The sequence below is a fragment of the Cajanus cajan genome, chromosome 8, assembly GCF_000230855.2.
Source record: "Cajanus cajan strain Asha chromosome 8, NIPB_CcT2T_4, whole genome shotgun sequence".
Lineage (NCBI taxonomy): Eukaryota > Viridiplantae > Streptophyta > Magnoliopsida > Fabales > Fabaceae > Cajanus > Cajanus cajan.
Window position 1 is genome coordinate 17,623,379 of NC_138524.1, and position 27,591 is coordinate 17,650,969.

The 27,591-nt window shown below is 34.1% G+C and overlaps 3 protein-coding genes across 5 annotated transcripts; 2 read left to right on the forward strand and 1 right to left on the reverse strand.

Moving 5' to 3' along the window:
- Nucleotides 1–1,530: 1,530 nt before the first annotated feature.
- Nucleotides 1,531–18,800, forward strand: LOC109816815 (G-type lectin S-receptor-like serine/threonine-protein kinase At4g27290). Of its 3 annotated transcripts, none has more exons than XM_083062045.1 (8): nt 1,531–1,666; nt 15,424–16,620; nt 16,759–16,875; nt 17,235–17,377; nt 17,480–17,690; nt 17,771–18,008; nt 18,097–18,247; nt 18,328–18,800. In XM_083062045.1, the coding sequence occupies exons 2-8, from the start codon at nt 15,780–15,782 to the stop codon at nt 18,631–18,633; spliced, it is 2,007 nt and encodes a 668-aa protein (XP_082918171.1). In that variant the 5' UTR covers nt 1,531–1,666; nt 15,424–15,779; the 3' UTR covers nt 18,634–18,800. The 3 variants fall into 3 exon arrangements, with proteins under 3 accessions (XP_082918171.1, XP_020237534.3, XP_082918170.1); XM_020381945.3 differs by lacking the exon at nt 1,531–1,666 and adding an exon at nt 9,694–9,833; XM_083062044.1 differs by lacking the exons at nt 1,531–1,666; nt 16,759–16,875 and adding an exon at nt 9,694–9,833.
- Nucleotides 2,321–3,403, forward strand: LOC145950281 (uncharacterized). The gene has a single exon (XM_083061362.1). It carries the CDS (start codon nt 2,321–2,323, stop codon nt 3,401–3,403), a length of 1,083 nt encoding a protein of 360 aa, XP_082917488.1.
- Nucleotides 18,801–19,465: 665 nt separating the features above from the next.
- On the reverse strand, nt 19,466–23,405 carry LOC109816818 (G-type lectin S-receptor-like serine/threonine-protein kinase SD1-1). Its single transcript, XM_020381948.3, has 7 exons — nt 22,753–23,405; nt 21,847–21,963; nt 21,435–21,580; nt 21,115–21,325; nt 20,697–20,934; nt 20,452–20,602; nt 19,466–20,374 (listed from the first exon to the last, which is right to left on the reverse strand). The coding sequence occupies exons 1-7, from the start codon at nt 23,279–23,281 to the stop codon at nt 20,069–20,071; spliced, it is 1,698 nt and encodes a 565-aa protein (XP_020237537.1). The 5' UTR covers nt 23,282–23,405; the 3' UTR covers nt 19,466–20,068.
- Nucleotides 23,406–27,591: the final 4,186 nt, after the last annotated feature.

Here is a 27,591-nt window from a genome sequence, read left to right on the forward strand (position 1 = left end):
TTCGGTCGGAATGTGACTCAGATCGTCGGATAATGCGCCCAGGTGGTCTGATGCGGTGGCTCGAAGGCTGATGTGGTGGCTCGGAGGGAGAAAGAAGAGTGTTGGAGTGTGAATGAGAGAAATTGAAACCCTAAGTTTTTGCTTGCTCAGCGTGGCCTACAATAAATATTTGAAATGTTATTTTTTTTAAAATAATTATACGGGGACGGGTATTTAACCGGGGACGGGGATGGGGACGGGGACGGGGACGGGGCGGGTAAGTATATACCCGTCCCCGTACCCGTACCCGATTTCTTTTATCGGGTTTTACCCGTACCCGTACCCGTACCCGGTCAAACCGGGTATTCCCCGTCAAAGTCAGGACGGGTTCGGGTATTACCCACGGGTACGGGTTTATTTGCCATCCCTACTGGGGACGTACAAGGAGCCTGTTTGAGTTGTTTCGAGCCAAGATAGAAAAGTTGAAGTCATACATAGGCCAACAATAACTAATTCGAATTCAAAGACAATTATTGGTTGAGAAGTTAATATACACGAGGAGCGGTTGTGAGAAGTTACACTTTAGAAGCCATAATGAGCGTAGTGGGCAGCGATTATCCCATAGTGATCTACGTGCAGAAGCATCCGAGCGAGTTAACCGCTATTAATTCACTCTATAAATTCCAGAAACCTACATTGTTACAGGGTCGGAAAAACTCATACTTGAATTAACTTCTGAAGCACTCTCTGCCTACACACACATATGGCTTTCGTGCACAAGATCGTTTTTGGGTATGACTGACTCTCGGCCACTTTTCTTTTGCTTTTTAGGAGTAGAATTAGCATAGTTCTCTTAGTTATTTCTTTTAATCACGTAGTTATATTACTTTGATATTGTAACTCTGGAACATTATGCAAGTTGAACCATGATTTGTATTGCAAGTATCTTAATTATTCATTTTGTTCATCTTAGCATTTATATGTATGAAAATTATTTCTTGTTAATTATGGAAGAATCTTTAGAAACAAGTAATTACTAAAGTTGTTCACTCCTTTTCCTGTTCTTAAATCAAAAATCCTAAATTGAAACCATTTACGCGCTAGTTCGAGTAAAAAGAACCCTTAAACGTTTTTTCACCGTAAACAGTAATATATCTGTTGATGTTTTGTCTAATGTAACATGGTTTCTTGCTTGGCTTTAATGGATGGGAACTTCTGGCCATTTATTTATGGGCTTGGACTGATATTATTGTTTGAACAATTAGTGTTTATCATTGGAAATTTTTTATAAATGCAGATGGTCAAGTCAAGAGGCGGTACATCAAGTGGTTCAAGAGCTCCTCTTCTCAACTGCCACCCTCATCTCCACATGATTCCTCTGAGGAGAGGAACTGGAACAACCACCACCTCAGCCTAGTAACTTCAATCTTCAGCCCTTGCATTTCAGAAATCGCTACAAACAACAACGATTTTTAGATTTGGCAGCATGTCCTTTTCAGCAATGTCATCCCACTTACTCACATATCTAACATCAATGTGCCCCGAGCCAAACTGATTTACTGTATCCTTCAACAACTGGATGTTGACATAGCTACTATCATTTCCAAGGAGATTCATAACATTGTGCAGTCCAAACCATCCAAGAAAGGGATAGCAAGACCTTTGGAATTTCTCGGACTCATCACAGGTCTGTGCAAAGCATTTGAGGTTAACATACCAAAACCACTCAAGTCCATTCGACACATCATTGACAAGGTTTTTGTTATAGCTTATTGCCTCAATCGAATGGGATACCCAGATGTGTATGGGGACCCTTTCAATTAGCAGCCCCAAGATACAGTACCTCCACCTCCACCTAGAAGTCCAGCCCCTCCAACAACTCCATATGATTTTGCTAGCATGTATTCCTTTTGTTAGAAGTTGAGATTTTTCTAGATACTTTAAGAAAATATTAAATATTTATGTATGTTTTATTTCTATCTTAGTTGCTACTGAGGTGGTTAGGTGTAGATAAGTGTTAATCCTTATTTCAAGGGATTTTTTTGTTGCTTGGTCAAATGTTTGGGTAAATAGGAGTGTTTGTCCTTATTTTGTGGAGATTTACTGCAGCGTATGTACTGCATATCAGAAGCCCCCTTGAAATATATTGGTGTAATGTAACTTTACGAAAGTAGAGTGAAAAGAGTAATGAAATGTTGTGACCACTTTTCTTCCTTTCTTTGAAACACCAAAAACAGAAACTTTACTTCTCTGTTCCAGTTTTTTTCTGTTCTAGTTTTTTTAACATGGTATCAAGAGCTCCATTGATCTTTTAGGGTCCGTGAGGGAGAAAGAAAAAAATATGAAAAATAGAGGGCCTGTGAGTGAGAGAAAACCAGCAAGAAAACCTGTATCAGAAAACCCACCAAAACCAGAATGGCTTCCAGTAGCAGCTCTTTACCTCCACCTCCAGTTTTTGCTGGAGAAAATTATGATTTGTGCTGCAAAGATGAGAACTTATCTTAGAGCTCAAAGTTTGTGGGAAGTGGTGGAAAATGGAAGCAATCCAGCTCCTTTACCAGACAACCCAACTATGGCTCAGGTAAGATTTCACAGTGATGAAGTGGCTAAAGAAGGCAGAGCACTTGCCATCATACAAGTGGCTATACATGATGATGTTTTTATCAAGATTTTGAATCTTGATACAGAAAAAGAGGCTTGGGACAAACTCAAGGAGGAGTTCCAAGGCAGTGAAAGAACAAGGAGGATGAAGGTGCTGAATCTGAGAAGAGAATTTGAAGCAATCAAAATGAAGGAGTCTGAAACAGTGAAGGAGTTTTCTAATAGGCTCTCTAAGGTGGTTACACAAATCAAATTGCTAGGTGAAGAACTTAGTGATCAAAGAGTTGTGGAGAAAGTCTTGGTCTATCTTCCTGAGAGGTTTGAATCAAAAATCTCCTCTCTTGAAGAAAACAAGGATTTTTCTCAAATATCACTTGCAGAGCTTGTGAATGCTCTGCAAGCTACTGAACAGAGAAGGTTTTTGAGAATGGAAGAAAATGTTGAAGGTGCTTTTGTAGCTAACACCAAAGGCAAAGATCAAGGCAGCAATAGCTTTGGTAAAAAGCCATTTGGTCCGAAGAAAGGCAAAGGGAAAAAGGAAGAAGACAGAAACAAAGGAGGAGCTTGGAAGGAAAAGTATCCACCTTGCTCTCATTGTAAGAAGAAAAATCATACAGAAAATTTTTGTTGGTTCAGACCTGGAGTCAAATGTAGGGCTTGCAACCAACTTGGCCATGTGGAGAAGGTTTGCAAAAACAAAGCAAAGCTCCAAGGACAGCAAGCTCAAGTTGCTGAGCATCAAGAACAAATTGAGGAGCAGTTATTTGTTGCTTCTTGTTATTCTGCAAGCAATAACAAAGAAGCTTGGCTCATAGACAGTTGATGCACAAATCATATGACTCATGATGCTAGCATTTTCAAGGAACTTGATCAGTCCTACCTCTCCAAAGTCACCATTGGCAATGGAGAATGTGTTGATGTCAAAGGCATAGGAGTTGTTGCTGTTGAAACTCCCTCAGGTACCAAGTATATTTATGATGTTTTGTTTGTACCAGAGATAAATATAAACCTTTTAAGTGTGGGGCAAATGCTTGAAAAGAATTATGCTTTGCATTTTGAAGATATGAAGTGCACAATAATTGATCCTTCTGGATGTGAATTAATGACTATTAGAATGAGAGATAAAAGTTTTCCAATAGAATGGAAACAAACAGCCATGCATGCTTTTCCAAGTGCAGTAGATGATTCTTTCTTATGGCATAAACTTGGACATTTTAGCTACTCTACTTTAAAGCGTATGAGTTCAAATGACTTAGTTAAAAATCTGCCTGCAATCCAAGATAATGCTAATTTGTGTGATGTATGCGAATATGGAAAGCAAAGGAAACTACCATTTCCAAAATAAGCTAGCCGGAGAGCCACTGAAAAATTACAACTTGTACATACTGATGTGTGTGGTCCAATGAGCACAACATCTTTAAATGGCAGCAAGTATTTTCTATTGTTTATAGATGACTTTACAAGAATGAGTTGGGTGTTTTTCTTAAAGAGAAAGTCAGATGTATTTGTCAATTTTCAGAAGTTCAAGTTTATGGTTGAAAATGAGACTGGATTTCAAGTTAAAAGACTAAGATCCGATAATGGAACTGAATACACAACAAGAGAGTTCAAAAAATTCTGTGAACAGGCTGGAATTCAGCATCAATTAACTGTTGCTTACACTCCTCAACAAAATGGAGTGAGTGAAAGGAAGAACAGAACAGTTATGGAAATGGCAAGGTGTTTGCTCTTTGAAAAGGGCCTTCCTAAAACCTTTTGGGCTGAGGCTGTTAATACTTCAGTATACTTACTGAATTTGTTGCCCACAAAAGCATTGAAGGGTAAAACACCATTTGAGGCATGGCATGGAAGAACGCCTTCAGTGGAGCATCTCAAAGTTTTTGGTTGTGTGTGTTATGCTCTTGTTCCTGAAGTGAAAAGAGATAAATTGGATCAGAAATCTGCAGCTGGTGTTTTCTTGGGGTACAGCAGTAACTCTAAAGGTTATAGAATCTATAATCCAACAACTAAGAAGATTCTTGTCAGCAGAAATGTCAAGTTTGATGAGCTATCTAGATGGAATTGGGAGAAATCCAAAGCAGAAGCCTCAAGTAAAAGGCAACTTGAAGTTGACAATCTCCAAGAACAAAATTCATAAAGTGCAGAAGAAAATTTGAATGATGATGCTGATTTTCCAGTTAGAGGCACAAGAGATCTAGCTGAAATTTACGAAAGGTGTAATGTTGCTGCACTGGAACCAAAAGAATATGCTGAAGCTGCTGAACTTGAAGGTTGGAGAGTTGCTATGCAGGAGGAGATGAATATGATCGAGAAAAATAATACCTGGCAGCTTGTGGACATGCCAATTAATCAAAAGGTAATTGGTCTTAAGTGGGTTTATAGAACCAAACTTAATTATGATGGTTCTGTAAACAAACTTAAGGCTAGATTGGTTGTTAAAGGCTATCATCAACAATATGGAGTTGATTTTTTAGATACATTTGCACCTGTGGCAAGACATGATACAATCAGAATGCTAGTGGCATTGGCAGCAAAATTTGGTTGGAAGATCTATCATTTTGATGTGAAGTCAGCCTTTTTAAATGGTTTTCTTGAAGAAGACATCTATGTTGATCAACCTAAAGGTTTTCAAGTTAAGGGAAGAGAAAATAAAGTCTACAAACTCCATAAAGCTCTTTATGGGTTGAAACAGGCACCAAGGGCTTGGTATACTAGAATTGATAATTACCTTTTGCAAAAAGGCTTTGAAAGAAGTGAAAATGAAGCTACTCTGTACGTAAAAAGGTCCAAGAATGAAGTGCAGCTCATTATATCATTATATGTTGATGATATGCTGGTCATAGGGAGTGATTTTGATTCCCTTAGACAATTCAAGCATGATATGGAGAATGAATTTGAAATGTCAGATTTGGGACAAATGAATTATTTTCTTGGAATGGAGATATTCCAATGTGATGCAGGAATCTTCATTTCCCAAAGAAAATATGTCTTGGAGATATTGAAAAAGTTTCATATGGAGAAATGTAAACTAGTGGACACTCCCCTTGTTGTAAATGAGAAGCTATCACTTAATGATGCTAATGCTAAAGTTGATGCTTCTTTATATAGAAGCTTAATTGGAAGTTTGTTGTATCTCTCAGCCACCAGACCTGATATAATGTTTGCTGCTAGTTTGCTGTCCAGGTTTATGCATTCCCCTAGTCGAGCTCATTATGGTGCAGCAAAACGAGTATTGAGGTATTTAAGGGGTACAACTGATTATGGTTTGTGGTTTCTACAAAATGAGAGTGGAGATCTTCAAGGGTATGCTGATAGTGACTGGGCAGGTAATATAGATGATTCCAAGAGCACCTCAGGCTATGTTTTCTCATTCGGGAGTGGTGTCTTCACATGGAATTCAAAGAAACAAGAAGTAGTGGCCCAATCCTCTGCTGAAGCTGAGTATATTTCAGCTGCAGCAGCTGCAAATCATGCTATTTGGCTTAGAAAAATTTTGTATGATGTGAAGCAACATCAAAATGAATCTACTATCATATGGGTCAATAATAAATCAGCCATTGCAATTGCAAAAAATCCTGTCCAGTATGGTAGAACCAAACACATCAAAGTGAAATATCATGCCATCAGAGAAGTAGAGAAATCAAAGGAAGTAAGCTTGAAGCATTGCAACTCTGAGAATCAGATTGCAGACATCATGACCAAAGCTCTCTCTAAGAGCAAGTTTGAAATGCTGAGATCTAAGCTTGGAGTATCCAAGAAAAATTTCAAGGAGGAGTGTTAGAAGTTGAGATTTTTCTAGATACTTTAAGAAAATATTAAATATTTATGTCTGTTTTATTTCTATCTTAGTTGCTACTGAGGTGGTTAGGTGTAGATAAGTGTTAATCCTTATTTCAAGGGATTTTTTTGTTGCTTGGTCAAATGTTTAGGTAAATAGGATTGTTTGTCCTTATTTTGTGGAGATTTACTGCAGCGTATGTACTACATATCAGAAGCCCCATTGAAATATATTGGTGTAATGTAACTTTACGAAAGTAGAGTGAAAAGAGTAATGAAATGTTGTGACCACTTTTCTTCCTTTCTTTGAAACACCAAAAACAGAAACTTTACTTCTCTGTTCCAGTTTTTTCCTGTTCTAGTTTTTCTGTTCTGGTTTTTTTAACACCTTTTTAACAAGCTAATTTCAAAAAATTGAGGAGCAACACCAACTCCAAATGGGCCACCTTCATCATGTTCATCCCTAGGGGACCCCAATCATAGAGGACAACTGGCTCTCAATTCCTAATTCTACTCAATAGGACAGATATTGGTGCCAGTTTGTACTCATGGCCAACCCCTAAAGAATTTGAGTCTTGCTTTTTGTGGCCTGGGGACAGTCCAAACCTCCAAGGGGGAGGAGGAGCAGAGCAGCCTACTATTGACATTGAAGCTGCTAGAGCTGAGGACAATGACAATGAGGATGGAGAGGATGATGATGATTTGAGTGCTGAGGTGGATACAAAGTTGCAAATAGTGGAATTAGAGGAAGAATCTGAAGAGGAATCAGAGGACGAGGAGGATGAAGAAAGCAACCTTAAAGAGTTCTTTTAAATTTTCTGCCAAAATTTAAATTTAGTTTTTTAATTCAGTCTTTTAAGTTAGGTTTGTTGGTTAAGTGTTTTAAGTCTTTTAGTTTATGTTGGTTGTTGGTTTAATTTAGTTTTAATCAAACTTGGATGTGAATTTCTTTTTGTACTGTGACTATCTTGGTTTTACTGGTAGTTGTTGAATGTTTTGGCTGTTGTTAGCAGACTTGTTTTGGGAACAGCAGTGACACTAATGTTGGAAGTTTTATCTTGTTTTGTTTTGGAAGCATAGGTGGAAGCAATGTGTAAATAGAAAATTAGGTAAAATAAGTAACAGAATATTTTTTAGGAAATAGGTGACTTCATTGCAAATTTCTTTTTTGGGAATGATTGAAATTTTTTCTAGATGGAACACATTGTTTTGAATTCAACAAAAGAATTTATCTCAATTAAATTCAGCAGAGAAAGGGAAAGGAAAAGATTTTTGATATTCACTTGTTGGTTGCACTCTATTTAATTGTGCACGATCATTTGAGGAACATTGACAAATCAATAAGTTGGCATGAAGAGTTGGTGATTGGGACAAGTAGCCAAACCAGTGAGATATGAGAGCATATTCAAATTATACACTTTTGAGAGCCATCGTCATGGCATAGTGTTTGCATTGGTTGAGTCTTGTGATTGTTGCTTTTGGGGGAAGAATTTTGGAAAGGATCAAAGCGTTCATTGTGTTTATTGGAAATCTTAAGCTTAGAGCCAAACAACCAACCTGAGAATGCAAAAATCAATTTGAGAACTTGTTTGTGCCTTATTTATATTCAATTCAACCATAATTAAAAATACCCTCGCAAGTATATATTTTTGTAATGTTCTTATATATAAAGAGAGAGAGAGTTTATGTCAATGTAAATAGTAAGTTATAAAAAAAAGGAGAGGGGATTTTCTAAGTCATATTCAAAAAGCAAGTGAGGGTATATGTGGTTCATTCAAGGAAGAAATTGTGTCGTGAGGTATGGTAGTGGAATCAAGAAATCAAGAGAGTGAGAAAGGCAATTGTAAGTCTATTCATTTTCACTTTTTCTCTCTGAATGTTGGTACTTTGTGTTAACTAGAAAAACTATATCTCCTGATGGAAATCTAATCCCCAAGGATCCCTTTGGAAGAGGTAAGACCAAGAAGGGTGAAGGTTGATCCAAGGAGGCTCACACTTGAAAACCATTGGGCCTTTAACTAGGTCCATGGTTAGGAGGCTAGAGGAGGCTTCTAGAGAGGAGGTGCTTCTTAGACCTATGCTCAATATGAGTATTGAGTATGTTTCCTCTTTTTAGTCTCATAGTCTCTATTGTACATACATTGTATAGTTTGATTTCTTTTACCTTGTATATAGTAGATACTTGTATAGGTGTATTTTTGCCTTTGTATTTGAGAGGCACTTTATTTCCTTTTAGTAGCTATTTTATATTGTTTCTAGGGTAGGTTACTTGGATACTTTGACTCCATTTAACCTAACCTAGAAATACACTCTTTTCTTAGTTTTCTAGTAGTACGTAGGATTGGGAGTGGCATTAGCAACCTAGAGAGTGTCACTAGCAAGCTAGAGAGTGCTACTAGCAATTTAGCCAAGAGGTGGTCCTAGGATAAATTTTACATATTGGACTCATTTTACTCCTAATTTTTCATAGATTTGATTTAGCTAGGTTCTATTCACATTGGATGAACCTAACTAAACCAAATTAACATTTTCAAAACCGGTTGGAGTAAATTAAGTCCAAAAAGCCGCCCACCTTAGTTGTGTTCACATTGGGCGGATTGCTTGGCTCTTCTCAAGCTTAGAAGCTTGAAGCACAAGCTTCTCCTTAGCTAGCTTACCAAGCAAGCTAAGTGAGAAGCTTGCTTTCCAAGCCTCTAGACCATGGACGGATTAGCTAGACCTTACCATGGTTCCTAGTGAACCATGGTTAAGGCTAGCTTGCTCTCTAAGCTTCCTACTCCTATATACTTGTATTCCTTTCATTGTAAGACACTTTTGGATGTATTGAGATTTATTTTCTGAAGATTGTTCAGATTTCTCTATTCTAAAAGTCCCTAAACCTCTTTGATATTCATCCAATTCTCTTATCCCTTCACTAGAAGAGTGTGGTGAGAATTGAAGAGACTTATCTCTTCATCAAGGAGTGGCGTCTCTTGGGAGATTTCTCCACCAAACCGTGGTGGTTCTAAGGTCTCCTCCTCCATTGGAGACCTTAGCAAAGCTTAGGAAGAATCAAGGAGCCGAAGATCTAGGGAGGAACTTGAAGAGGATTCACATCAATCCGGATTCTCCTACAAGTTTTCCATCATCTCCTTTGTTAGTCACGCCCAATTACAACCTTAAAAGACCTTGTGATCCTTATTTTCTTCCTAAGAAGTGACAATTGAGAGATGACTTTCAATGCTTATGTTCATAGAAGTGATGTTTGGACAGAAAGAAACACTCGCCTTTTGGAGGAATACCTGTGAGAAAATTTGCAGCCAGTCATTGATCTTGAATTGTTACTCTTGATGGCTTGTCTTTAGACTCTTGTGATTGTGTATGAGTGATGAAGTGGGCACCTCTTGTGATATATGCAAAGTGGTCTAAAGTTGAAAGTGAATTTGGTGATGATTATTCCTTCCTTTTGTTGATAGGAAACATAGTGTATGGAGTTGGTAAGTTATTTTGAATTTAATTTACATTTTGGTGTGTGTTTGTACCTATCATGATCACTATTTAAAACTTTTTTTTAGGGACAAACAAAATGCTAAGTTGGGGGGAATTTGATGAGTGCATGAAATACATGATTTTATCTTATAATTAACGTTATTTGTGAATCAATTATGCATAGTTAATGTGGAATTTTGATAATTTTCAGAATTTAATGAATATTATTCTTAATAGGCACTTTCTTTGTTAATTATATATATATATATATATATATATATATATGTTACTATATTTTCTCCCCTTTTATTGATAATTCAAGAAGGAGCATTAAGATAAGAGAAGTGTTGGGATACAAACAAGTCCTACATCGATAAAATAAAACAAGAAATAACAACTTATATAACATAAACATACTTCAATGATTGAGAGGCCTTTTGGGTGATGTCCAAAAGTAAAACCGTGAGGGCTTAGGCCTAAAGCGGATAATATCTCATCATTGACGTGGAGTATGTTTTTGTAATAACCCTATAAAAATAACCCTCATAAAATATTCCCTCAAACAAATACCATAAAATAACTCTATCAGTGGTATCAGAGCTTGGTTGGATTCGGTGACAACCAATAACCCCATAACTCGTCTATATAAAGACAGATTCCGCTGCATGAAAGGTTAGGTCCCTTGTTTGAAGGGAGGATTGTTGGGATACAAACAAGTCCCACATCGATAAAATAAAACAAGAAATAACACCTTATATAACATAAACATACTTCAATGATTGAGAGGCCTTTTAAGTGATGTCCAAAAGTAAAACCGTGAGGGCTTAGGCCTAAAGCGGACAATATTTCATCATTGTGGAGTATGTTTGTGTAATAACCCTATAAAAATAACCCTCATAAAATATCCCTTTAGAAAAATACCATAAAATAACCCTATCAGTGGTATCAGAGCTTGGTTGGATTCGGTGACAACCAATAACCCCATAAGCCGTCTATATAAAGACAGATTCCGCTGCATGAAAGGTTAGGTCTCTTGTTTGAGGGGAGGATTGTTGGGATACAAACAAGTCCCACATCGATAAAATAAAACAAGAAATAACAACTTATATAACATAAACATACTTCAATGATTGAGAGGCCTTTTTGGTGATGTCCAAAAGTAAAACCGTGAGGGCTTAGGCCTAAAGCGAAAATATCTCATCATTGTGGAGTATGTTTGTGTAATAACCCTATAAAAATAACCCTCATAAAATATCCCTTTAGAAAAATACCATAAAATAACCCTATCAGTGGTATCAGAGCTTGGTTGGATTCGGTGACAACCAATAACCCCATAAGCCGTCTATATAAAGACAGATTCCGCTGCATGAAAGGTTAGGTCTCTTGTTTGAGGGGAGGATTGTTGGGATACAAACAAGTCCCACATCGATAAAATAAAACAAGAAATAACAACTTATATAACATAAACATACTTCAATGATTGAGAGGCCTTTTTGGTGATGTCCAAAAGTAAAACCGTGAGGGCTTAGGCCTAAAGCGAAAATATCTCATCATTGTGGAGTATGTTTGTGTAATAACCCTATAAAAATAACCCTCATAAAATATCCCTTTAGAAAAATACCATAAAATAACCCTATCAGTGGTATCAGAGCTTGGTTGGATTCGGTGACAACCAATAACCCCATAAGCCGTCTATATAAAGACAGATTCCGCTGCATGAAAGGTTAGGTCTCTTGTTTGAGGGGAGGATTGTTGGGATACAAACAAGTCCCACATCGATAAAATAAAACAAGAAATAACAACTTATATAACATAAACATACTTCAATGATTGAGAGGCCTTTTTGGTGATGTCCAAAAGTAAAACCGTGAGGGCTTAGGCCTAAAGCGAAAATATCTCATCATTGTGGAGTATGTTTGTGTAATAACCCTATAAAAATAACCCTCATAAAATATCCCTTTAGAAAAATACCATAAAATAACCCTATCAGTGGTATCAGAGCTTGGTTGGATTCGGTGACAACCAATAACCCCATAAGCCGTCTATATAAAGACAGATTCCGCTGCATGAAAGGTTAGGTCTCTTGTTTGAGGGGAGGATTGTTGGGATACAAACAAGTCCCACATCGATAAAATAAAACAAGAAATAACAACTTATATAACATAAACATACTTCAATGATTGAGAGGCCTTTTTGGTGATGTCCAAAAGTAAAACCGTGAGGGCTTAGGCCTAAAGCGAAAATATCTCATCATTGTGGAGTATGTTTGTGTAATAACCCTATAAAAATAACCCTCATAAAATATCCCCTCAGACAAATACAATAAAATAATCTCATCAAGAAGGTATAATGATAATATCAAATTTTTTCTTTATTTTGCAAGAAAAGAGAAATTTCTAAGTTTCACCGCTAAGCCTTGAGCCACTGTCACAACTGTGAATTTATAAAGCTTCAATAGATTCCTAGACCTAGTGCCATGGCCCCAGACCGGCAATGAAGCAACAGAGGTGCCATAGATTCTTGGCGCCATGGCACCCAACCAACGCTCTAGCTGTGGAAGTCTGGAGTTGATTTGGAAATAGGGTATTTCACCACCACAACAGTGAATCGACACTCAAACTGTGGAGCTTATTACTTCAAGCTGAAGTACTCTCCAGCATTGCAGTTGTGAGCCAACATTGTAGCGGTGGGAGAAAAAAGTTCATATTTTCCCTCTATTTTGAAGGTCATATAAATACCTGTTCAAAATGAGAAAGAAAGAAGAGAGGAACAAAACGAGAAAGGGAGAGAAGAGGGTGTGAAGGAGATTTGAAGAACAAGATTGCTCGGGAACGAGGATCATCACTTCTTATTTTCTTCCTCTAATCTATGGGTTGTATACCTACATTCTCTTTGATTATGCATAGCTAAACTCTCCTAATTGGGATTAAGTTCATTTGTTAATATTGATGTAAACTCTTTTTTGTTTATATATGTGAAGTTTAATTATTTATGGTAGTGTTTGATTCTATACTTAATGCTTCTTTTGTATGATTTTGATTTCAAGTATAGTTGGGAAACATATTTGTAATCTAAACTGAATCTAGGCACTTGATGATTATTTGATGTCTAGGAATAGATTCAAATTCATCAATCCAAAAATCCATGAACTTAATGCAAGAACATTAAATTAATACATTGAGGAATTAGGTGTTGACTAAGGTTCTTAGAGTTTCAAGTTTGAGGAATCAATTTGAATTTGTCGATTGAAATCATGAATGAGTAAATAAGTTCTGATACAATAGAGTAATCTCATGTTGTATAAAATGAATATTAGTCCCAACATCTTTGAAACTTGAATTTCTTCTCAATCTTACTATTCATGTTAATTGTAACTCTTTTTAAGTTTAAAGATTCATGTCTCTTAATCCCAATATCAAGTTTTTTTTTATTACAAGTTGATGATAGCGTGTTCACCTTCTAATTGTCTACAAATCTCTGAAGACGATATTTGATCTATACTACTTTTATTTTAGTACACTTGCTGAAAAAAAAAAGTTAACAAATTTCCCTCAAGTTTTCTTAGAAATTCAAAGGAGAAGTATTATAAGATGTTTGGTGAATTAGGAAGTAAATTCTCTCAATTTTGTGTAGAAAGAACCCATGTTGAGTCTGAAGTAGCTAGAGGAAGAAAAGGAAAATTTAAAAGGCTCAATGCCCCAACGCTCATTTAGTTCTTCAACTATTGAAGGATTGAAGGAAGCACAGAGAGCCAGAGACTTGGCATTGCAGTGCTCATCCTAGCACTCTAGCACTGAAATTTGGTGGGTGAAACAAAATTCCAGAGATCCAACGTTGCAACGGTGATGTTAGAGTTGTGACGTTGAATCTTGATATGCTAGAGGATCTAAGGCTAACCCAGCACCTTAGTGCTCAACCTTGCACCCTAGTAGCAAGAGGTTCCTTCAGTATGAAGAACTCCTTAGTGTTGTAGCGGTGATATAGTGCTACAGCGGTGGAGCTTAAATTTATAACTTTCCCTTATTCCACACAAAACATATAAATAAAGGATTGTGAAGAAAGAGAAGAGATAGTGGAGAATGAAAAGAGAGAGAAAAAGAGAGCATCTAAGGAAGCTTGGGAAATCAAGATCCTTTGGGAACAAGGGTCTTTATCCTAAGCATTCCTTATTTCTTCATCTTGTAATTTCTTATTATATTAGCAAAAGCCCTCATCATGAGTGGCTGATTTCTCTTGGGTTGGGATTAAATGTAATTGCCAAATACTTATGTAATCCTTTGGATCTCATCTATGTAATTCAATTTTTCATATTGTGTTTTGGTTCTACTCTTGATGCTTAAGTCAACTTGATCACTCGTCTTTTGATTTATGGTTGCAAATCTGGTTGGAAAACATTTTCAAAACCTTGTTTGAATCAACTCACCTGGCAACTCCAGGTGCTAGCAATTGATTTGGGGTTGTTAGCTAGTTGCATCTTCATACTTAATGCAATAATTTAACTTTGATAATTAAGGAATCATAGATTAAGGGTTAAATTCTTAGGGAATTAAGTTTGAGGAATCAGCTTGAACAATTATAATAGACGTGGGACTATGATAAACTGGATTCATATGTGAAAATCATTGGAAAGAATAAGCTGTGAGCAAGTGCATTTTAATCCCAATATCCCTCTTGTATTTTGGTTCTGTTAACTTGAATCTAATACATATTTTCTTGAATTAGCTTTGTCATTAATTATCTATTTTAATTACATGATCCTTGAAGTATATTAATATGTATATAGTTATTATTACAAGTTGAACTAGAAAAGAAATTACAAATATCTACAAATCCATGTGGACGCTATCTTTAAATACTTGATGATTCTTGGTCCACTTGCCAAGTGTGAAAATCCTTCACCATCATCCTATGGCTCTCAAAGATGTAGGAAGTTTTGCTTGAGATTGGAACCACAGAAGAGCAAGGTTACCAAATTTTTGAACCATGGTTGATAAGTATCATTCTACTCATGCTTAGGTTCTTTAGCAATGAACCCCGGAATTTTGACTAGTCCACATCCATTGATAGAATGTGATTATTTTGATCTTACTTTTAAAATAATAATAAAAGTTTGAATGTACAAGTATGACGATGGAGTAAAGACTTTGATTTTCAAATTGAGGGTCACATGCTAAAAAATAATGTCACTGAATTCATACAGTCAAACTAGAGAAAAATTTAGATTATCCTGTAGGACCTACTAACATATGTTTTGACCAATCTCACAAGGCATGAAAAAATAGACAATTCAGTAAAGAAAAAAGAGTAAAAATGTTGTCAGCTGTCATGTGGTGATTGGGTGGAAACATTGTTAACTAGGCAAAGACATTTGAATTTATAGCAAAGAAGTCACTTGTGGTTGGTTCTAAATTAACGCGTAGGTAGGTTTGACTAAGTAGGGAAGAGGAACCATTCTGTATTGTGCGCTTATGAATTATGACATGCTTGGCTGAATCTGAATCCATATCAGCAGTGTCCAAATAACCTTCTATTCAATGGATTTTTTTTCTTTCATGATTATTGTTACTTATATGGTTCTTCCCTCTCTCAAATTTTCAGCAGCTATAGACAGTGTGTCACAGACACAGTCTATAAGTGACGGCAAGACCTTAGTGTCCAAAGGTGGAGTGTTTGAGCTTGGTTTCTTCAGCCTAGGTAGCACCACAAAGCGTTACCTAGGAATTTGGTATAAAAATATTCCTATTGACGGAGTTGTTTGGGTGGCAAACCGGGCAAACCCGATCAACGATTCCTCAGGAATCTTGACATTTACCAGCACAGGTAATCTTGAACTCAGACAAAATGATTCTGTTGTTTGGTCAACAACGTACCAAAAACAAGCACAGAATCCAGTGGCACAGATTTTGGACAGTGGAAATCTTGTGATAAGAAATGAGGGAGACACAAACCCAGACATGTACCTGTGGCAAAGCTTTGACTATCCTTCTGATACACTTTTGCCTGGGATGAAGTTGGGATGGGACCTCCGAACCGGATTGGAACGAAAATTAACGTCTTGGACGAGTCCAGATGATCCATCACTAGGAAATTTTTCTTGGGGTTTAATGCTATATAGTTATCCAGAGTTTTATGTGATGAAAGGAACACAAAAGTACTACCGAACCGGACCATGGAATGGACTTCAATTTAGTGGCGTGTCAGATCAAATTCAAAACCAAAATGCCATGTTCGTCTCCAATGATGAGGAGTTGTTCTACTCATATACCCTAATCAACAATTCTGTCACTGTGAAAGTCAAAATAATCAATGCTAGTTTCCAAACCCATGTATGGGAGAAGGAAAAGGAAAAGTGGAGGGTTAACATAATTACCCCGGGTGACTTCTGTGATATGTATGGTCTCTGTGGAGCCAACGCGGTTTGCAGCATCACAGACTCAAGAGTGTGCCAATGTTTAGAAGGATTCAGTCCAAACTCACAACAGGAATGGAACACAAGCAATTGGAGACAAGGATGCATTCAGAATGAACCATTTCACTGCAAAGACAGAGATGTGTTTGTCAAATATGTAGGCATGAAAGTACCAGAAACTACACATACTTGGGTGGATGAGAATATAAATTTAGATGAATGCAGAGCCAGATGCTCCAATAATTGCTCTTGCATGGCTTTTACTAATTCGGACATAAGAGGAGCAGGTAGTGGTTGTGTCCTTTGGTTTGGTGAACTATTTGACGTTAAAGAGTCTCAAACTGGTGGGCAAGATCTGTATATCCGGATGTCTGGCTCGGAATTTGGTAAAGACTTCATTACTAATCTTTCTCCTTAGTACTACAATATATCTTCTTATTTTGGAGAAGTTCAAGATCATTGTTTAAATCTGAGGATTTAATTTTATGTTATTGTTTGTTTTTTTAATCAAATCAATCTTCAAGAGCAAGATGGGCACAACAAAAGCGTTACCATAATAATTGCTACCACAATTGCTGCAACTGGTGCCATAATTTTGTTTTGCATATTTGTCATCTGCAGAGTCCGAAGGAACAATGCAGGTAAATTTTAGCTAGCCGATATTTTTGTCACTAAAATCGTGGCAACTCTTTCCTATATATATAGCTTTTTAAATTGCAAATTGGAAATGCTTCAGGAAGCATTTGTAGTGTAGACATAGCTTATCAGAGAATTTGATCCAGGGTGGCTTTTTAGCATGGCAATGAAGCTCGTGGGTTTAATGATCGGAGTTTCAACTTGCTAGTGATTAAAGAAATTGACTTCACACAACATATTTTATGTCTACTTCTCTAATTGAATGTGACATATAGATGTATTTAAATCAGTTCCAATCCATTTTGTATGTTTCATAATATTATTGAATCATTTGAATGCTTCAATCCTTCCTTTCGTTGTCCAGAGTCCAAGGTAAAAGATAACATCGAAAGCCAGCTAGGAGATCTGGATCTGCCATTGTTTGATCTACTAACAATCACTACTGCCACTAACAATTTCTCCTTGAATAATAAGATTGGACAAGGTGGTTTCGGAGAAGTATACAAGGTAACTAAATATTTGTGAATTTAACAGAAAACAGAACAACTAGAGGCTAGAGATGAACTATTGTTATACTAAACATTAAATGAAATGAATGCAATTATGCAGGGAAAATTAGCAGATGGACGAGATATTGCTGTCAAGAGACTTTCAAGAGGTTCTGGACAAGGAATAACTGAGTTTATAACAGAAGTAAAACTGATAGCAAAGCTTCAACACCGAAATCTTGTAAAGCTCCTCGGCTGTTGCTTTCAAGGAGACGAAAAATTACTAATATACGAATTCATGGTTAACGGCAGCCTAGACTCCATCATTTTTGGTATGTAATATGAAGAATATGCATTTAATTAATCTTGAATATCTAATATTGAATTACGTATTTGCTTTTCATGGAAACAGATCAAGTAAAAGGTAAATTTTTAGATTGGCCCCAACGCTTTCACATAATATTTGGAATCGCTAGAGGGCTTGTGTATCTTCATCAAGATTCCCGATTAAGGATTATTCATAGAGATTTAAAAGCAAGTAACGTTTTACTCGATGAAAAATTAAATCCAAAAATATCAGATTTTGGAATGGCTAGAACTTTTGGAGGAGAACAAACTGAAGGAAACACAAATAGAATTGTTGGGACTTAGTAAGTTTCTGTCTAACTATATTTCAACACATTTATTTATTTATTTGTTTATTTTTCTTGATATTTTTGTTGTATTTATTTCTTGTAGTGGATACATGGCCCCTGAGTATGCTGTTGATGGACTATTTTCCATCAAATCAGACGTTTTTAGCTTTGGCATTTTATTGTTGGAGATTATATGTGGGAACAAAAATAGAGCTCTTTGTCATGGAAACGAAACTCTAAACCTTGTTGGTTATGTAAGAACTCAGATAACTTATATATCAATGCCCAAGTTTAAACATGAATAATTTACTTTTCTACTTCCTTTATGTTACAGGCATGGACACTTTGGAAAGAGCAAAATGCTTTACAGTTGATTGACTCAAGCATAAAGGACTCATGTGTCATCCAAGAAGTGCGTCGGTGCATCCATGTTAGTCTCTTGTGCGTGCAACAATACCCAGAGGATAGGCCAACCATGACCTCAGTAATTCAAATGTTAGGGAGTGAGATGGAAATGGTTGAGCCAAAAGAGCCTGGTTTCTTTCCAAAGAGGATCTCAGATGAAGAAAATTCAAGCTCAAATCCAAATCAAATGACTTCAAATGATAAATTAACCATTACCTCATTAGATGGTCGATGAAAATTATCGAGTCAAAGCTGAAGATACTGCAATGATGCACAATTTGCATTGCAAGTACATTCACTACCAAAGGATTTTTGTTCCATAAACTCTTTGTTCTGATGCATTTGCATAGTTGCGTATAAAAAAACTAATCACAAAGGTTTTAGAAGTGATTTTTTTTTTCTCTTGGGTCAAAGGTCGATTATGGCTTTTTTTTTTCTGCTTATCTTTTATTCTCTTTGTTATTTTAAATACTATTTTACTGATTTGCTGTGAAGCCTAAATACTTCTTACGACATGGGTATCATACAACATAGATATAAGGATATAACAATTTTTTGAAATTTAGGATACAATCCTTCTAGATACGTTACTAAAGATTTATAGAAAAAATTATATAAATGTAGAATATTGACAAAGAAAGAGATATAATCATTTCTCATTAATTCATAACTATGATGATCATAATTACAAAAAAATATTTGTGATCATATATAACAAAATATGGAATACAGTTTCTGTTATCATAAGCAATTTTACTAAACTAAATATATATAAAAAAAAATAAAAAAAATCATCTTCGGTAGAACTTAACATGTATGGGTACTATAAATAGCTTAGGATTTAAAAGATTCATTACTAAAAATTATTGTCTGACGATAATTGTACCACTCTCCTCTTCCCCCTTACCATCATTAAGAAAGAAAAACATAGCTTATAAGTCTAGTTTATCAAGAGACAAAAATGGCAATTCAAAAAGTTCAATGGAATTACCAAAATTGGAAACAACAAATTGTCTTTCTTGTTGGGTAACTAAAGCAAAGACCTTGTTAATTGAAGCAGAAGAATTTGAGTTTTAACAGTGTTGAAATAATCATTCAAACCTTTTAAGAAGCATATGACATACTCATTGTCTTTATATTATTTGATGCATTTAGAAAGATTACAAGGACAAGGGTTGTGGCATGAACAAGAAGTGGTAGGCCTTAAAGTTTTTAATACTTTCTGGAGAGACTTCAAATCAGTAAAGAATATTGATCCATTGCGATCTCCATTCTTGGTATATAGCAATAGAATGTAATTCTCGCAAAATGTCAGATGCAAAAGTCTATCATTGTCTTGAAGATCTCGTGCATTATCAATGAAAATGGTAATTTGTGCAAACTGTGGAGTCAAGCTTCATTCGGTTGATCCATGAGATAACAATGTTGTTGCAGTGTTGCTATGAGTCATGAAACCACATAGTGATGGAGTCTGCTGGGAGGGTGAAGCCTCTACTACAACATGTATCAATTTTGTCCCCGGAAAAAACATTAAAACGTGTGATTATATCTTTATATATAACCATGCAAATACATCAGAACAACTATTTCGAAACCAAAATCCTTTGATAGGGAATGTACTTGTAATGCAAATTATGCGCCAGTGAAATAAGTTCAGCTGACTCAAATTTTCAGCGGCCATTTAAGGAGGTAATGGTTAATTCATTATTTGAAGTCATTTTGTTTAAATTTGAGCTTAAATTTCCTTCATCTGAAATTCTCCTTGGAAAGAAACCAGGCTCTTTTGGCTCAACCAGTTGTGTCTCACTCCCTAACATTTGAATTACAGAAGTCATGGTTGGCCTATCCTCTGGATATTGTTGCACACACAAGAGACTAACATGGATGCATCGCATGACTTCTGGCCTGACACATGAATCCTTTATGCTTGAGTCAATCAACTGCAAAGCATTTTGCTCTTTCCAAATTGTCCATGCCTGAAGAAGAAAAAGAAAAGCTAATTATTTATGTTAAACTTGGGCATGGATAAATAATAAGTTCTTTTAGTGCTTACATAACTAACAAGGTTAGATTTCTGATTTCCATGACAAAGAGCTCTGTTTTTGTTTCCATATATTATCTCCAATATTAAAATACCAAAGCTAAAAACATCAGATTTGATTGAAAATAGGCCATCAACAGCATACTCTGGAGCCATGTATCCACTACAAAAATAATCAGAGAAAATATTCACATGACACAAAAATAAATAGATAAATTAATATGTCACAGTATATCTATAAGGTGTTTAACTCTTACTGAGTTCCAGCTATCCTATTTGTGTTTCCTTCAGTTTGGTCTCCTCCAAAAGCTCTAGCCAATCCAAAATCTGATATTTTTGGATTTAACTTTTCATCGAGTAATACGTTACTTGCTTTTAGATCTCTATGAATAATCCTTAAACAGGAATCTTGATGAAGATACAAGAGTCCCCTTGCAATTCCAAGTATTATGTTGAACCGTTGGGGCCAATCTAGAAATTTACCTTTTATTTTATCTGCATTTTTGCAAGGGCAAAAATGATAATCAATATAAGATATTCAAATATTGTTATGCGCCTAAAGCAAATAGGGTAATCAATATAAAATATTCAAGATTGTTAAGTGCCTAAATATGACTGATGTAAAAGAAAAATCACAAGTGGTGCACCTAATGTAAGCATTCTCATGTTACATACCGAAAATGGCATAGTCTAGGCTGCCATTAACCATGTATTCATATACTAATATTTTTTCTTGTCCTCGGATGCAACAGCCAAGAAGCTTTACAAGATTACGGTGTTGAAGCTTTGCAATTAATTTCACTTCTGTTATAAACTCGGTTGTTCCTTGTCCTGAATTGCTTGAAAGTCTCTTCACAGCAATTTCTTGCCCATCCACCAATTTTCCCTGCATATTTTTGCATTCATTTGAATAGAATCAATAGATACTTTCTATAACAATAATTTATCTCTAGACTAAGTTGCTCTTTCTGTTAAGTAGTTAAATATTGAATTACCTTATATACAGATCCAAAACCACCTTGTCCAATCTTATTATTCGACGAGAAATTGTCAGTGGCAGTTGTGATTGTTAGCAGATCAAACAACGGCAAATCCATATCTTGTAGCTGTTTTTCGATGTCATCTATCGTTTTTAACTTTTCTGGACAGTAGAAGAAAGGAATAAAGCATTCAACGATAATATTACGAAACATTAGATCAGAACCGGTTTAAATAAATACATCAATATGTCACATACAATTAGAGAAGTAGACAGAAAATATAGTTTGAACTCATTTTCTTTAATCACTAGCAAGTTGAAACTCCAATCATCAAACCCATGAGATTCATTTCATTGTTTAAAAACCAACTGGCCTCAAATTCCCTATGCCACGATTTTAGTGAAAAAAATATGGTCTAATAATTTACCTGCTGTGTTCCTTCTGACTCTGCATACGACAAAAATGCAAAACAAAAGTATCCCACTAATTGCAGCAACTGTGGTAGCAATTATTATCATCTTGCGGCGACCTTGAGATAGAAGATCTTCACCGTTGATTTTGATCAAACAAAAAAAAATGAAGCTATATCATCAGATTTAAAGAATGACCTTGCAACTAGCATTTTCCAGAATGATAGGAATGATGGAAGCAATGAGAAAGATGAATAATGAAGACGACTAATGTAATCGACACTCTTTCTAGTAATCTTCATTATTAACTAGAGTTCATTGAAAATCATCAATTTTAATCTTTCATACCAAAGCCTATGAATACTTATTCATCTGTGTTGAAAACAGAAAATGATACTGAGGTGTATGATTAAGCACAAATATAACATCCTCAAAATATATAATGTCACACATGTAAAAGAGGCAAAAACTGAACTGATATATTTAAGTTATGAACTTAGATTTGCATACTTCAAAAGTGTTACTGCAAGTGCTTAAATACTAAATTTCACTAACTTTTTGGTTGATAAAGTTAAAAAAGCAGATTATGACTAAGCTACCAAACAAACATCAGATACAATTTGTTTTTTTTTTTACAAAAACAACCTTTAACCAAACTTATAAAAAGAAGATAGAAAACTGAAAGGACTCTTAAATAGTTAATTATGACAGTGGAAAAACTTCAATTGCCAACAATAAGCTTCCTGGACCAACTGAAGAATTTTCTGGGTGCAATAGTCACTCCTTCTAAATCATGATAGACACACTAAATGCTACACAAAAAACTAGCAAAATTTATGATTTCTAATAAATTTTGATCAATAACAAAGAGAATATTAGAAAGAAAGTATTCGCTGATGACATCACTCTAGGGAAGAATTTACCTAACTCCGATTCAGGCAAGTGGATATACAGATCTTGGCCACCAGTTTGAAACAATTTGATGTCAATTAGGTCGCCAAACCAAATGACACAACCACTTGTGTCTGAATAAGCAAAGGCCGAGCATGAGCAAATACTGAAGCACTTAACTCTGCATTGCTCCATACCAATATTCTCATCAAGCCAAGAATATGTAGTATCTGGTACTTTCACGCCAACATATTTGATAAAGCCAGATGTTGAAGTGTTTTTTTCGCAGCTTAATGGAACATTGCGGATGCATCCTTGGCTCCAATTCTTTGCATTCCATTCTTGTGGTGACTTTGGACTGAATCCTCGTAGACATTTGCATGCTGGTGACTCTTCAGCCATGCAAATACCGTTGGCACCACAGAGACCATATTTATCACACTCATCACTCGGGGTAGATTCATGGACTGACACAGTGACAGTGTCGGTAGCTACTGATGACATTTTGAGAGAGGGAAGAAGCATGTAAGTAACCATAATCATGAAAGAAAAAATTTCCATTGAATAGTAGGTTATTTGGACACTGATGTTATGGTTTCTGATTCAGCTCAGCATATCATACTTCATTGATTCATCAGAGAATAATTCAGTATGGTTCCTACTTCCTCATTCCTACTTAGTCAAACGTACCTGCGCGTTAATTTAGAACCAACCACAAATGACTTCTTTGGTATAATAAATTTATCTTTGCCTAGTTTGCAATGTTCCAACCAATCACCACATGACAGGTGACAACATTTTTACTCGAATTGGCTATTTTTGTATGTCTCTTGAGATTGGTTGGAATCATATATCAGTAGGTCCTACAGGATAATTTAAATTTTTTTCTCTTGTTTGACTAAATGAATTCAAAGACATTATTTTTTTGAGTATATAGAAAGTCAAAGTCTTTACTCTCCATCGTCAAACTTGGACATCCAAACTTTTTATATTAATTTTAATTGAATATAAGTTTAGTTTATATAAAATCACCGTGTTTTGATTTTAGTGTTTAGAATTTCTTTTTATTCTTTTAAAATTTGTAAACATTATTTGTGGTCCACCTAAATTTTAGTTTTGGTCTCTATAAAATATTTTTTTATTTTCATTTTTTAAAAGCTTAAATTCATTGGATTTGATTATCATTTTAAAGTAAATAAAAAAAATATCTATTTTAAGAATTTATAAAAAAAAAATTCTGAAGTTTACCACGTTAACATGATATTATTGACGGTTGAGATATCATCTAAAATGGTCACTTAACTTTATAATAAACACATGTTTAGTTAAAAAAAATGCTCAAATAATAGTAAGAATAAAAAACATAATTTCAAATATTAAAAAGAAGAAAAACAGAAGAAAAAAAATTATGGAGACCAAAATCAAAACCTTCTCCTTTTAAATGGATTAAAAGCACTCGCTTTAGACCTCAAAAAGAAAAAATTCATTTATAGGCTTTCTAAAAATATTTATTATTAATATTTATAAAAATAAAAAATAAAAAAAATATTATATTATTAACTATTTTTGAATAATTTTTCTAGAAAAATAATCTCATTTTATCATAATTTTCTCTCTCCTCATAAATATTAATTATATTTTAAATAAATAATAATTATGTAACCAATTCTTTCTCTAATTAATAGTGATTTCATTGATTTATTCCATCTCATCAGCTATTTCTCCTACTATTACAAATATTCCTAATCTATTCTCTCTAACTCTTTGACTCTTTGTATTTCACTCTCTAATTAAACTTTATTAATTTAAAAAAAGGCTCCATCTAAAATATTTACTTTAGGGTTAGAAAAGTGTTGGGATATCTTGAGTCCAGGATATATATCCTAGACAGAGTTATGTTACAGTCTTCGAAATGATTGTCCGAATTTTTGTTCAAAACTTTAAAATATTAATATTTTTTAATAAATTTATTATAAAATAATTATTTAATTTTATATTTTATAATTTAAATTATTATTTTAATGATTCTGAATGAATTGGGCACAGGCATTGGGAGTTTGAATATTTTCCATCCTAGACATGATTGCTCCTCATCCCACTTGGTCAAACGTACATCCACGTTTAGCCCCCCGCATGATGTTCTTTCGAAAAATGATAACATTATTAAATGGTAAGGGTAGACCACCTCACTTAGAACATGTCAAATAATATTTCTTATTAATAAGTAAACATGTTTATTAACAATTTTTTCGTTGAAGTATGATAATATAATATAAAAAATTATTTTAAAATAAGTAACGATTCTTAAATAAGTAACACAAATCATTCTCATAAGATAAAAAAAATAATTATGCATCACCAACCTTCATGACTTATGAATTAAAAATTAGTTACCCGCTTCCTTATATATGTCATCATATGATTATATACTTTCTTTATTTATAATATTTAATATTTTTATATACATTAAATTAATCGTATAATTTTATTATTAAATTTTTATATGCTAAAATATTATTTATTATGTTTAATTAAATTAATATTTAATTATAATTAGTATATTTTATTTTTTAATTGTCAAAAAATAAAATCTAAATAAAAAATTATAAGACTATAGATTGCTTATAAGAAATAAAATTTGTAAAAATATAATATAAATTGCTTAAAAATTATGTGATATGATAAATTTTATTTAAAATAAAATAACAACTTTAAAAAATTACTTAAAAAATGGCCTTTGAAGATGTTTCTACGTTTAAAGAAACTTCGAAATAATGTTTTAAATATCGGATGGGTAGTGGAGTTAGTGGATCCCTTAAACGGTATGAACTTATTATAATATATATATACATATATATATATATATATATATATATATATATATATATATATATATATATATATATATATTATGTTTGTCAACAAAATACACATAATTTACTATTGTTGGTCTTTTTGCTGTACTAAACTACTAGGTTGTGGGTGCGATCCCTGTTAACAGCAACGGAACCCTATCAAAGGTGCAGAATATATGTATATTTTAATAATAGGTTTAAATAAATATTAAATAATAATTATTAAATACATTATATTATTTATTTAACTTATAAATATCATTCTTTTAAATTTTAAAATTTTCAATAATATAAAATATATATTACTTTTTAATATAATCATATATTATCAAAGAACGATTTGGGATCTCTCAAGAACATAAATTTTAATGTTAACAAACTTAAACGTTTTTATTAAAAAAAATGATTTCCAAATCATATAGAAAGGTGAACTTAGAAAGACAATTGCATACAATGTCATGTAATCTTTCAAACAAACTATTTCATCTGTTTAAGATGAATGCATTAAATATATCACTTATGATGTTTGATAAATCTTTTAGGATGAATATGTCATTAAATCATAAAAGATTAATATCTAACACAAGTAATTTTTGATTTGAGAAAGAGGAATCAAAAATAACTTTATCTAAACCTGAGGCTATTTTCTACAACATCTATGATAAAAATAATCATCACACCAGCAAGCACACTTTTATAAAGAAGTAGAAAAGAATGTCTAAGGTCAAAGGTACTAACAAAAAAGGACCAAAAAAGATTTGAATACCAAAATTTTAAATCAGAGATGTAGGTAAGATTGATAAGGACTCTATATATACCTATTGTTGAAAATGTACTTTAATTATATTAAAGGACTAAAATATAATTTGTTTTGCATAAGTCAATTTTTGTCGGCAAATATATGGTAACTTTCTAATTTATCAAGTTTATTGAGTCATAAGTAGTATAGATCAAATATCATCTCCAGAGATTTGTAGATAATTAAAATGTGAATAAGCTATCATCAACTAGTATAAAGAACTTGATACAAGGATTAAGTGTCATGATTCCTTAAACTTAAAAAGAGTTACAATTTGCATAAGCAGTAGAACTGAGAAGAAATTTATATTTCAAAGATGTTGGGATTAATATTCATTCAATAAAACTTTATGTTACTCTTTCTTATAATAATTTATTCACTCATTCATGGTTTCAATCCATAGATATTCATTCAAATTGATTCCTCAAACTTGAAACTCTAAGAACCTTAAATCAACATTTGATTCCTCAATGTATTAATTTAATGTTCTTGTACTAAATTTATAGCTGTGTTGATTGATGAATTTGAAGTTATTCCTAGACATCAAATAATCATCAAGAGCTTAGATTCGGTTCAAATCACAAATTTGATTTCCAACTATATTTGAAATCAAAATCATACAAAAGAAACATTAAGCATAGAATTAAGCACCACCATGAATAATTGAACATATTCACATATATAAACTTTTGAAAGAGTTTACATTAAGATTGACAAATGAACTCAATCTCAATTGAGAGTTTAGCTATGTATAGTCAAAGAAAATGCAAATATACAATCCATAGATTAGAAGAAGAGAAAAAGAATTGATGATCCTCATTCCCAAGCAATCTTGTTCTTCAAATCTCCTTCATGTTTCTCTCTTTTTCTCATTTTTTCATTCTTTGTTCTCTCCTTCTATTGTTCTCAAAAGGTATTTATATGATCTTCAAAACAGAGAAAAAATCTGAACACTCCCACCACTACGACAGTGGCTCATAGCTACAGTGTTGAAGAGTACTTTAGATTGGAGTAAGCTCCACAACTTGAGTGCTTTCACCACTTCAACTCTAGACTTCCACAACACGAGCACTGGTTGGGCACCATAGAACCAAGAATTTGTTGAATCTTTGTTACTTCACCACTGTAGGCTGGTTTGGAGCTCTGGCGCCAATAATCTGTTTAAGCTTCATAAATTCATTGTTGTGATGGTTGCTCAAGGCTTAAGCAGTGAAACT

Coding starts and splice junctions, on each gene's coding strand:
- LOC145950281 (XM_083061362.1), top strand. CDS start 2,321: ATGAAAAATAGAGGGCCTGTGAGTGAGAGAAAACCAGCAAGAAAACCT.
- LOC109816815 (XM_020381945.3), top strand. CDS start 9,725: ATGAAGTGGGCACCTCTTGTGATATATGCAAAGTGGTCTAAAGTTGAA. Junction 16,621..16,758: donor GATGTCTGGCTCGGAATTTG/GTAAAGACTTCA, acceptor TCAATCTTCAAG/AGCAAGATGGGCACAACAAA. Junction 17,691..17,770: donor CCTAGACTCCATCATTTTTG/GTATGTAATATG, acceptor TCATGGAAACAG/ATCAAGTAAAAGGTAAATTT.
- LOC109816818 (XM_020381948.3), bottom strand. CDS start 23,281: ATGGAAATTTTTTCTTTCATGATTATGGTTACTTACATGCTTCTTCCC. Junction 20,935..21,114: donor CCTAGACTATGCCATTTTCG/GTATGTAACATG, acceptor GCAAAAATGCAG/ATAAAATAAAAGGTAAATTT. Junction 20,375..20,451: donor AATCTAACCTTGTTAGTTAT/GTAAGCACTAAA, acceptor TTTCTTCTTCAG/GCATGGACAATTTGGAAAGA.